General features: G+C 37.5%; 1 protein-coding gene across 1 annotated transcript in view; it reads left to right on the forward strand.

Annotated features, from left to right (window-relative positions):
- Positions 1-5,496: 5,496 nt before the first annotated feature.
- The window catches only part of dusp3a (dual specificity phosphatase 3a), a 9,618-nt gene continuing 2,425 nt past the window's right edge, over positions 5,497-12,689 (forward strand). The window contains exons 1-2 of the mRNA XM_017484510.3: positions 5,497-5,978; positions 9,042-9,274. Of these exons, the coding sequence (XP_017339999.1) occupies positions 5,812-5,978; positions 9,042-9,274 (400 nt within the window). The 5' untranslated portion in view covers positions 5,497-5,811. The remainder of the gene's footprint in view (positions 5,979-9,041; positions 9,275-12,689) is intronic.

Consider the following 12,689-nt stretch of genomic DNA (forward strand, 5'->3'; position numbering starts at 1 on the left):
TATATTATGAACATTACATCATCACAATGACAAACATGGAGTGTCATGACCTCGTTTCTCACATGCAACAAACACACACACACACACACACACACACACACACACACACACACACACACACACACACACCCACCCTCCAAGCACCTCTGAAAAGCCAGGTTCACTCTCTGTATGGAACATATGTGTGCTGGCTAGCAGATGGTTATATTATGCATGAGTCAGTGTTGTTGAGGTGATGTCTGGGCAAGCTAGATTGTTTTCGAAGGTCATTAGGCAAAGACTGTTTCAAAGAGCATCAGAGAAGATAAAGAGGACAGATCAAAGTCAGGCAAGAAATAATAGTGATATCATTGTTTTCACGTTGTAATCTATATTTAAAAACTATATTACTAATAATGGCGTACATTTTTTATGTTCAGGGGATATCCTGAGTGGTGATTGTGCATGAAAGAGAGAGAGAGAGAGAGAGAGAGAGAGAGAGAGAGAGAGAGAGAGAGAGAGAGAGAGAGAGAGAGAGAGACCCCTACTGTTCAGCAAATGACAGTAAATTCAGACAGTCTTCTGAAATTCAGCTTTGTGTACAACCACAACCCAGATAAGAAGAATGCAATTGGTTTCCCCCACAACCCTGCTGATGTAATATAAGCCATTCTCTGTGTGTTTATGCATCAGTTCTAACACTGCTTAGGGAAACACAAAGCAGATTTTCTCTAAAGAACAAACTACCTGATTAGAAGAAAGCCACATAAGGTCTCTGGAACATATCAGTGCCTAATAAGTCAAATATTTAACACAGTTACACCTGAACCAAAGCAGATGAGCTGGCTAGTGGAATGTGGTAATTAAATAAACAACAACCAAATATATAGTGGATATTTTCTTTTATTATTCAAATTCTTTCCCCCCAGATAATATAATAATAATAATAATAATAATAATAATAATAATAATAATAATAATAATAATAATAATAATAACACTCTTGCTAAATATGAGCACCCTTGTTAAATATGAGCCAAGAAGGCTGTGAAAAAATCTTTATTGTTTAACTATTTGATCTTTTGTTAAAAAAAAAATTCCAAAAATATCAAACAATTGCAAACACAACACATGTTTATAAAAAATATCTTTGTTAAATATACGTGTGCAACAATTATTGGAACCCCTATGAATTCATATGAGAAAAATATATTTGAAGTATATTCCCATTGATATTTTAAATATTTTAGTACACCTGGATGACTAGGAACAGGAAATTGTTCAACTATGTCTTCCTCTTTCCCAGGTATATAAATATGAGGTAACACATAGGCCAAATTCCCTTAGTCATTCATAACAATGGATAAACCAAGGAATATAGCTGTGATGTGTGGCAAAAGGTTGTTGAGCTACACAAAATGGGAAGTGGCTGTAAGAATATAGTAAAAGCATTGAAAATGCCCATTTCCACGATCAGGACAATAATTAAGTTACAGTCAACTGGAAAAGTTATGAATCAACCTGGAATAGGACGCGTGTCCATATTGTCTCAATCCACTGTGAAGACGATGGTTCGAGTGGCCAAAAAAAATCTCCAAAGATCACAGCTGGAGAATTGCAAAAGTTAGTTGCATCTTGGGGTCAGAAAGGCTCCTAAACTACAATCCGAAATCACCTACATCACCACATGTTGTTTGGAAGGGTTTCAAGAAAAAAGCCTCTACTCTCATCCAAAATCATACTCAAGAGTCTTCAGTTTGCCAGACACTACTGGAACTTCAAATGGGATCGGGTTCTATGGTCAGATGAAACCAAAATAGAGCTTTTTGGCAATATACACCAGCTGTGGTTCTGGCACACAGAGAAGTAGATATGGAAAAGTACCTCATGCCCACGGTTAAATACGGTGGTGGCTCTTTAATGTTTTTGGGCTGTTTTTCTTCCAGAGGACCTGGACATTTTGTTAGGATGCATGGCATCATAGACTCTAACAAATATCAACAGATATTAAATGAAAACCTGACTGCCTCTGCCAGAAAGCTTAAAATGGGCCATGGTTAGATCTTCCAGCAGGACAATGATCCAAAACATGCATCAAAATCAACACAAAAATAGTTTACTGACCACAAAATCAAGTTCCTGCCATTGCCATCCCAGTCCCCTGACTTATATCCATAGAAAACCTGTGGGGTGAACTGAAGAGGAGAGTCCACTAGTGTGGACCTCGAAATTTGAAGGATCTGGAGAGATTCTGTATGGAAGAATGGACTCAGATCCCTTGCCATGTATTCCCCAACCTCATCAGGCATTATAGGAGAAGACTCATAGCTGTTATCTTGGCAAAGGGAAGTAGCACAAAGTATTGACTAAAAGGGTGCCAATAATTGTTGCACACCTATATTTAACAAATATTTATTGGGGATGAACCTGTGTTTTGTTTACAATTGTTTGATATCCATGAGAGCAAAGTATTTTTGTGATTTTGTTATTTTTTAAACAAAAGATCAAAAGGTTAACAATAAAGACAATTTTTCACAGCCTTCTTTGTGCATAGTGGAGGGCACTGAATATAGATAGATAGATAGATAGATAGAAGCATGTATAGTGAAACAGTGAGATAAAAAAGAAGGTGGTACGAATCATGACATGCCTGTTTCCATGGTAAAGTCAGACGCCTTGTATCACTATGGCAACAGAAAATGTTGAACAAGAGCTGTCTTTACGTGTCAAATGTTGAAACAGCGGTTAAAGTTTGTAATGTAAGTGTTTTTTCATAAACTCCACAATGGCCTCTGTGAGAGACTAGGTATGCCTATGCCACCAAATAATCTGTTAGTAATTGGATTGATAGCTCAATCGGATTCAAAGCCTTCATGTGAAAACCTCAATCGATCCGACTGAGCTCGATTCTAACGAAATTTCGATCAGCTTGAAATGGGTGGTGTAGATCTGAAATAATACGATAAGTAGGAAAAAATAGCAATAAAAACGCTTGCATCCAACTATCTTTTCAACTGGATTCAAAAATACCTAGCGCACATGTGCAGTGCAGGGGTGCGAATACAGGGGCGGACTTTACCATTAGGCAAAGGTCGGCAATTGTCTTGGGTCCCGAGCTACCAAGGGTTACTAACCCTAAACGTATGGTTAAGAAAGTTTTATTTTTACTTTTCGCTAATTAATTATGCTTTTCTAAAATTCAATACGCTAAAATGACATGAGAATGCTTGATTTATGAGTGTACCAGCAAACCCCAGTACCCACTACAGTGGACTATTCCACAATTTTACTGCGCATCTGCGGAAATTATACAGGAAGAATGTAGCCAACTCGTGCAAACGTGGGCAACATCAAGTGTGGTGTACAGACAGAGCGAAAAGGAAGCGAGGCAGCGGTGCTGAAAAAGGGAGAAAGCAAAAAGTGAAGACAAGTTGCAGTTCTGCAGCTGCTGACGGTTCCTAGCGTTAAAGCTAAAGAACAGCGAGTCTCTCTCTCTCTCTCTCTCTCTCTCTCTCTCTCTCTCTCTCTCTCTCTCTCTCTCTCTCTCTCTCTCTTCAAATGAAACTGAACTCTGCAGACATGATCATATGTGAGTTTAATGCCACATGATGATAGTGTGCCATTCAGATGTGGATTCATGTTCAGTGCTACTTCAAATAAATGTGTTTAAATATTACCATAATTTAGAAAAAATAATATTTTAATAAGCTGCTGTCCTACTGTACCGTACAATGACTTATTATTTGCCCTTGGTTAGTGGTTGTAGTGAAATAGACTTATTTATTAATACAGGCCTAATATCAAGATAAATTTAATTATATTAATACTAGAAAATAAAATGCATTATTATTATTATTATTATTATTATTATTATTATTATAGTAATATTAAATGTAGTAGTTGTTGTATTAGTAGTGGTCAATTTTTTTGGGGGTAAAATGATTAGATGTGGATTGATATTAGTGTTCAAGTTTCAGTCCTGATTCAGGAGTTGTACAGCTGAGTGGTGCAGCTCTCCTACACTTTTTAAGGACAGTAAGTGAAATCTTTCCACAAGGTTTTATCTCTATTAGTCACTTCCAATGCTCACCAGACATATAAATAAATGTGCAACACTATATTTTGGAGGTTTTCTGATTAGGACGGAAAAAATTAACTTATGGCATAAAAACAGTATGAGCACTTAACACTCGGAACACATATAATTTTGCAATAAGTGATACTTTTGGATAGTGGCACGAAATAGTCTGAATGAGAACAAGCTTCAACTCAACAAGCTTCAAGGATTAATGTGAACGCATCGCCCCCTTGTGGTTACATAAAGGAATGACCATTGTCTTGTGAAATAAACTGGATAAAAGGTCATGTAATCAAAAGACATTTTAAGTTATTTCTTTCAGGGCAAGGTCTAGGCCATAGATTTTGGTGGGGCAAGTCGACAATAATAATGACATAGCCTCAAATAAAATTAAATTGAGAGGCTATCACATTAGACATTGAACTTATGCTATAAGCTACCATCTGGTGAATTTTTAGAGTACCTCTGAAATAGGCAGTTGACAGTCAGCAACATACTGTCATTTAGCATAAAGACTAGCAGCTTGTTTTGAGCAGTTTTAAACATACCTTTATTCAACTGTTCTATACAGCTGGTGTGTTTCCTGTCACCATTGTCAAAGTGTGAACACAGAAGATGCAGCCAATACTGTTAAACTACCCCAATTTGGGCTAGAAACCGCAACCCTGTCAACTGTGTTATTAAGTGTCCTGTTCTCTTCTCCTCCCCCACCCATGGGGCAGTGTGATTCCTACCCCAGTGGACTTCTATTAGTGCTTGTTGCAGTTCGCACTTTTGATCACTAAGGGCAATAATAATTCTGTGGAGCTATAAGGAACATTTGCAGCATCTAAAGCCAACAGATCATTGGAACATCAGCTTATACCTGTCAATTTCTTTTCAGTTGTTGTTCATTCACAAAGTTATTAGTATTTCAACAAAATTTATAAATGTATGGAATTTAAATGTGAATGAGGACTTTATGAAGATTAACATTTGTTGAAAAGCTACTCTTTCATAGACAAGCTGCCACTGAACACCATCTATCCAGCCATGCAACCATTTTCCATACCGCTGATCCTACACAGGCCACTGAACCTCATTCGTCCAAATATAGTTCATCATCTTGTGTTTTGTTAAGGAACAGAGCTGTCTAACACATCAGTCCCAACACAACAAATCAGTCACAACAAATCTCCCATAGGTGTTCAATTGGGTTGAGATGTGCTGACTGCGAAGGTTATAGCATATGTTTTACAGAATTTTCATACTCGGATCCAACCATTCTGTGAGCCTCGTTCCCTGGGTATGAGGGAATTGTCATCCTGGAAGAGAGAACTCCCATTAGAAATCTTTCATCATAGGATGAAGGTGATCAGTCAGAATAACTTTGTATTGATTGCACCAACTCCTCCCTCTAGGGGACACGTGGACCCAAACCCTGCCAGCAAAATGCCAGAATAAAATGGCACAGATTTTCCTTTAATTTGTCACCCGTCTGTACGTGCTCGCTGTCTGGTGCTCGTGACAGAGTGGTCCCTTTAATGGCGCGCTGGTAGACTTGTTCATCTGCGCGCGTGTCGCTCTCGGTGTTTCTCTACCACTTGCTCTCTCAGGAGTGTCTGAGCGACGCGGGCGAATCGGGGTGTGTCTGCACAAACAAGGAAGCCACCGAGCGCAAACAACAACACCACCAGTGGATGTAAGATGCAGCACAACGAAAAACTGACAAGCCGGATCTGACACTTGTTTGGCTTGAACGGCGTCTAGAAAACATGAAGAAGCACCAAAGCCCCGCTAAGCTGGCGGCGGAAGTGCGCGTGCCAGAAGGCGAGGCTACCGTGCAGCAACTCAATGAGCTTTTGTCCGACGGCAGCGGTTTCTACAGTTTACCAGCGCAACATTTCAATGAGGTGTTTCCTAGGATTTACATCGGTAATGCGTAAGTTATGGCGGCCTATTGTTCTGTTCTGATCAGTGTCACTTTAAGCTGTGTTTACATTCGTTTCAGTAGATTACAGTGACGGGTAGTCCGAGGTTTATCGGCGCATCCGAATCTTGTTCTTTATTCAGGGCGTCGGAACAGAACGGATGCATTTAGATAACCTTTCACCATCAGTCTCCAAGAATGGCACTCACAGAGTTAAATCACTGCTCTAATCTTGTATGTTAATTGACACATTTTCTTCTATTAGGTTGGAGCAGTGTTGTACAAAAGCCTACTCTCTGGATGGGAAGAGTGAATGAGTTGTGGCTCTGTTATTTGTAAGCATGGTGGCCTCAACTCTTGTATTCTGTTTGGGTAAAATTTTTTTACTTAAAGTAGAACCATACTCAAAAATCAAAATTCAACATGAAAATTTATGTGCCTGTTTTATTTTCTCTGAATAACAAAAAGGACAAATTTGCTTTTGGTGCGTTTGTTGTGCCTACTCCTCCGTCATATTTATATTACACAAATGATGTTATGTTCATTGTGAGAATAAAACATTACAATAAGTGGTACAGTATTAATTAATACCAACTGCTTTTTACAAAAATAAAACGGATTGCTGAATTAATTACATGTCATATTAACTCCATATCTTATTTGCATTCATACCGGATTACAGGTATAAGAAGTGTTTTTTTGTGTAGCCTATTTACTGTTCCCCAAAAATGTGGATCGATTCAAGGTTGGTCAATTCAGATATTATTATCTGTCTCAGATGCCCAAAATCAATATGACCAGTGTACAGTATATCCTGTCCTAAGTAGCAAAAGCAAAAACAAACCAGAAAACACACTGTGTAAAGATGGGGAAGTTTGGGATTAATTTACTGGCTCCCTGGGTAGTCAGGAGACTAATGGTGAACTCCAGGACCCAAACAAACTATAAACATCTAGGAAAATGAAGACTGTCAGGGGGCCTAACATTCCTGCTCTTGTTTACAATCACATACAACTATAGGTGATGTATATTCTAGAGTAAATTTTAGAGTCAGATTTGGACATTTTTTCATGTCCATATCCTCACATTTGTGAGATGATGATGATGATGATGATGATGATGATGATTGATTAGAAAAAGTTCCTCTCATGCTGGGAAGCTATGATACTTCTTTGTGTTAAATATTACTTATATTTATAAAAAATTGAGTTATCAACTGAAATAGATAAGAGAAGATGAAACATGCCACACTATAGGTGCAGAGCAAAAATACGTAGTATTCATTTTTATCCACTTTGACTTCTTTCAACACTGGAGATTTTGGTGTGTCACTAGTGTGATGATTCATGCTTATTGACACTTTTAAGCAGGCCAGAATGCGATCTGTTAAAAAGTCAGTGAAATGTGTTTTCCCATATTTATTCATTGAAATCTGGTAGCTGTGACATGAAGTGTAAAAGAGGCCTATAGGGCTGTCTTCCATAACTGAATGACAAAGATGGTATGGATTTTGTGGACATACCCTGTGTTAAATGGAAGGATTGATGTCACAGACCTTTGGAATGAAAAGAACTCGTGTGTATGTAGGACCTTTGTAGGTTTCATTTAATCAATATTAAGTGAGATCATGCAACAATTTCTCTCTAAATAATAATTTGAACTCATAGCCTTCTGTCACAGAAACTAATCCTTTGAACAACCACTGCCCTTCTTGTTTTCAGAATGTTAGAGCTATCTGCAATATTTTGTTAATTAAAAATAGTGATATTATTTGCAGAAAAAAAAAAAATCGAGATAAAGTTGTATTAAAACTAAAAATACAGTAATAAAAGCACAGTTTAACAGGAACAGGTCAATAGAGGATGTGTTGTGGAGTGGTCTCTGTGTCAGGCATGCTTCACCTCTTTGTGAGGATTCTATTAATAATGTATGTGTAGAGACTGCAGTGAGCTGGGGGGTGAGGGAGCACAGCAGGCCAGTGAGAAGTATGACTGCAATCTCCTGCAGCTCTGGATGGATGGACTAGTTCAGTGAGAAAATTTGAGTGATAGGTTTTGGTGATTAGGTCAGACTTCATATTTCATCATCACGGCGTATTATTAACCCCTCCACTTATTAAGCAATAATGGGAGGTTTTGTCATTTTTGTAGTATTTGTAAGTTATTAAAGTTATTGTAATTGCTGCTGAAGCAAAACATGCAGAAGATGATGACTATACGTATGTTAACCAAATGGGATCCATTAAATTACTGAATAGTTTTGGAAGGAAGCAAACTTGATTTATTTGGTTAAATGCAACTAACTCATTATTCCCTTATTCATCTCTCTGCTTATCCATTTATGTATCTACCTGTATTGCATCATGGTCTTCTATAGCATATGACATGAAAGATACATTATAAAAAAGCCTGGACTGGGTGCAGATGAAGATGAAAGTGTTGCAGGTGCTAGAGCAGAACAAAAGCAATGTAACAACATGATGACCGAGCACTCCACTCTGCTGGCGACTCCCTTTTCTTTTCTATTGCTTTCTTTCTCTGCCTCAAAGCCCTATTTTGGGCATGCTGCTCAGAGTCTGTGGCTCTTTATATGCCTTTGGGCAGCAGCCAAGATCTCGTTGCTGTGTCTGTAGTGGTTTAGAACACTGCCGTCCCCTGAGGTTCAGTAACATGGATTGACATCTCTGCTGTCTAAAAGTAGCTCCACAATTTATTCCTGTCAGGTTCCAGCTAAGTATGGCAAATAGTGAGAGTAGAAGAAGCTTTTCTTAAACTGTCTGGATTTTATAGTGTGCCATGAACACTAAGCAGCAAGAGCACCGTTAGAGAACCATTACAATACCATTACGTAAATGTTCATAAAGTATTAATGTGCATGTGTCTGTAAGGAGAAAGGGAAGATGCAAACGTTATTCATATTTAATGTAGTTCAGTTAGTGAAAGGGAAAAAAATCCTTTTCAGTTGTTTTATTCTTCACTGGACAGGGCTGACGTATGTTAAAACTAACAGTGTCAGCACTGTCAGAGTTCCTGTGGGTAAGGTGAGGTTCACGTGAATTCTTCTTTTGCTTGTCAGGTTTGTGGCCCAGAATGTGATGCGCCTGCAGCGGCTCGGCATCACACACATACTCAACACAGCAGAGGGCAACTCCTTCATGCACGTGAACACCAATGCTGAGTTCTATGCAGGAAGTGGGATCACATACCATGGCATAAAGGCCAATGACACAGAACAATTTAACCTCAGTGCCTTCTTTGAGGAAGGGGCCGACTATATCGATAAGGCTTTGGCACATGCAAATGGAAAAGGTATGTCACAAATCTTGGTTATAATATACTTTTAATACTTTTAATACTTTTGATAATGAACAAATCTTTCTCTAGAACACACCATGACTAGTTCCTCTTCAAATATATTTATACACATTTTTGAGATGTATTTTTCCAAGTCTGAAAGTGTGCACAGTATTCATAGCTCACATTTATCTATGGCCTTGAGTCCTGCTCAGACAGATGAATACAGGGCAGGGTTGGCTGAAATCAGGCATGTCTCAGTGATATTAATTGTTTTATAAGATGACAGCCAATTACTGTGCCTGGAAACCAAAACAGTAAATCAAAGTACACTTTTCAGATACAGTAAAACATTGTAATTATCTCAACTAGGAGTATTCATAAAAATGAACCCTATTAAATGTACTGGGCTATTATTAAATGATGTATTTAAAAATTGCCTACATTTAATTTGTTACATTTTATTAGTGTTAATTGTTTTGTACAAATTGTCTTTTGCTTGCTTTAGATGACAACATATTGCAATTTCAAAACGCCTTTTTAAGCCTTTTTGCTAATTTAATATTTAATTTAATAACTAATAATACACATCCTTTATATAGTACTGTGCCAAAGTCTTGGACATATGTAAAGAAAAAATGTTACAAAATTACTTTGTTATTAAAATTGAGTGTTACAAAAGAGCACTAAACAATAAAAATGCATCAGTGGTCTCAGGTTCCCTTCATACAGTTTTATGACAACATTGGCTGGTAAGTTTTTGTAAGCATTTTCTGGTCTAATAATGTGTGTTAAAAATATATATATAATTTATTTTCTTTATTGACATGCACAAATTTTTCTGAAATAATTGTTTTTGGTTGTAAAAGAATATTTTAAAATGTAATTGATGATTATGATGATGATGATGATTTTTATTTTATTTTATTTATTTATTTATTTACAATTTGTTCCCTTAACCTCATGTTTCATGCCATGGATCTTATGTCATAGCAGAAGAATGATTATAAAGGATTAATATTTGTGCAGATTCTTTACTGAAAACAGAACCAAAACATGTTAAAAGTGGACACTAATCTTTTAAGTGAGAATTTGATCATAAATACAAAAATCTCTGATTATTTGCTATACCCCTTGCCTGTTTTGCTGCTCACATTTGTGACAGTTCAGAGAATATTTGGTGATATTCTGTGAACAGACTACGTCACTGAATCTTAATGAGACCAGGGGGTGTCAGAGCACAAGACACACATTGCACTAGAGAGAACATCTGCTCAGGTTTGCAATAACATTTGAGAAAGGTTATAGTTAGTGGAAGGTCACTGGTAATAAGATCACATTAAATCCTGTTTATGCCTGGTTGTTTCATGCTTCTTGTATTTGTATTGTATCTTGATAAGATTTTAAACCTGTGCATTTACACTTGTGAAATTTGTCTACAGGAAGCTGGGCTAAAACCCTCTGACTGTATCATGTGTAAAATGCAAATCAGCTCATTCCACTTGACTACCAGCATTCTGTGTCATTTCTTGTGTCTGGTTATGTTATGAACAGATAAATTCAGCATTAAAAATCATTATTATGATTGCCTTTTTCAATTCCATAAAAGCAGTCATGGACCACATATTGATGGAATGCATTGAGAGGTACAGAGATGACTAAACTGTGTCTCAGACCTCTCAGGGAACAAATTTAAATCTGTTTTAAATGTACAGTCGTGAAAAAATAAGTATACCTCATGGAAATTGTTGACATATTTGGACATATTTGATCCTCTTTGAAACAGTGCCTATTCATGAAGTTGATACACTATCAAATGACACATAAAATTGACATTTTGTAGTAATTTTCACAATTTAAATAAACAGAAAACAGATATCACATGGGAAAAAGTAAGTACACCCCTACATTTATCACACTTTCAAATCCATAAAATTAGAATCAGATGTTCAAGATTGGTTGCCAGTGATTAGAACCTGCTTAGGAAGTGCAGGTGGAACCGGTCTTATTGAAACCTCTCACATCTAGTGTCTGGTGTTCCCTTTGCTATTGAGGTGTGTGGTGTCATCATGCCAAGATCTAAAGAGTTCTGTGAGGCCTTCAGAAAGTCTGGCAAGGGATTTAAAAAGATCTCCAAATTATTTGAAATATATCATTCCACTGTAAGAAAATAATCTACAAATGGTGCAGATTTCAAACAACAGTCCGAACTGGCCGTCCCAGCAAATTCAGCCCAAGAGAAGACCGTCTGATGCAAAAAGAAGTCTCAAAGAACCGCAAAATTTCACGACATGTTCTGCTAGTAAGTCTTGCAACTGTTGGTGTCAAAGTGCATGCTTCTACAATCAGAAAGAGATTGCACAAATTTGATCGGCTTGGGAGGCATTTCAGGAAAAAGCCTTTACAAGACTACAGTTTGCCAATGAGCATAAAGGCAAAGACCAGGCCTTTTGGAATTTTGTGCTCTGGACAGACGAATGAAAGATAGAATTGTGTGGCCATAGTAACAGCGGACATGTTTGGCGCAGACCAAAGACAGCTTTTCAGGAGAAGCACCTCATACCAACTGTGAAGCACGGTGGTGGAAATGTTATAGTTTGGGGTTGCTTCTCTGCCTCAGGGACTACACAACATGCATCCGTTAATTTGACTATGAATTCTACATCATATCAAAGAGTGCTTGAAGGTAATGTGAGGCCATCTGTCTGAAAGTTGAAGTTGAACCGAAAGTGGACCTTTCAACAGGATAATTATCCTAAGCACACTAGCAAGTCCACTGGCAGTACTTGCAATTAAACCCTCAAACATCTTGCAACTGAAAGAATATAGCATGGAAGAGTGGTCAGCAATTCCAGAAAGCTTGGTGGATAATTATGCAAAATGCCTACAAGAAGTTATTTCTGCTAAAGGGGCAGTACTAACTTCTGAGACCAAGGGTGTACTTACTTTTTCCACAAAAAGTATACCACATCTACTGATATTTCTGTTGAATAAATGATTGAAAAAGCTAATTTTCCTTTGTTCCGGGGTTTTGTTCAAGTATATCAATTTCATTAATAGGCACTGTTTCAAAGTTGATGGAATGTTTGCTTGTCCAAATATGTCAAAAAAGCCAACAATTTCCATGGGGTGTACTTATTTCTTCACATGACTGTATGTATTGGGTGCATTTACAATTGCGGTTTTACAGTATGTGGATACTTCCTATCTGGATATAAGGCCGATGCTCAAGACAATTGAAAGTGTATAAAGTGTATTCTGCTATATTCACATATACTGCATATATACCTAGGAGAATAGAAGCACGTAATTGGGGAATGGGAAAAGAGAGACGGAGATTAAGTTTTAGATGCTCTGCAGAATAAGCAAACTAGGAGTTGGTGAGAAGTTGCAGAGGTATGGAGTGGTTGATAATGGTTGTGTGTGTGTG

This window comes from Ictalurus punctatus, chromosome 13 (genome assembly GCF_001660625.3).
Source record: "Ictalurus punctatus breed USDA103 chromosome 13, Coco_2.0, whole genome shotgun sequence".
NCBI classification, from domain to species: Eukaryota; Metazoa; Chordata; class Actinopteri; order Siluriformes; family Ictaluridae; genus Ictalurus; species Ictalurus punctatus.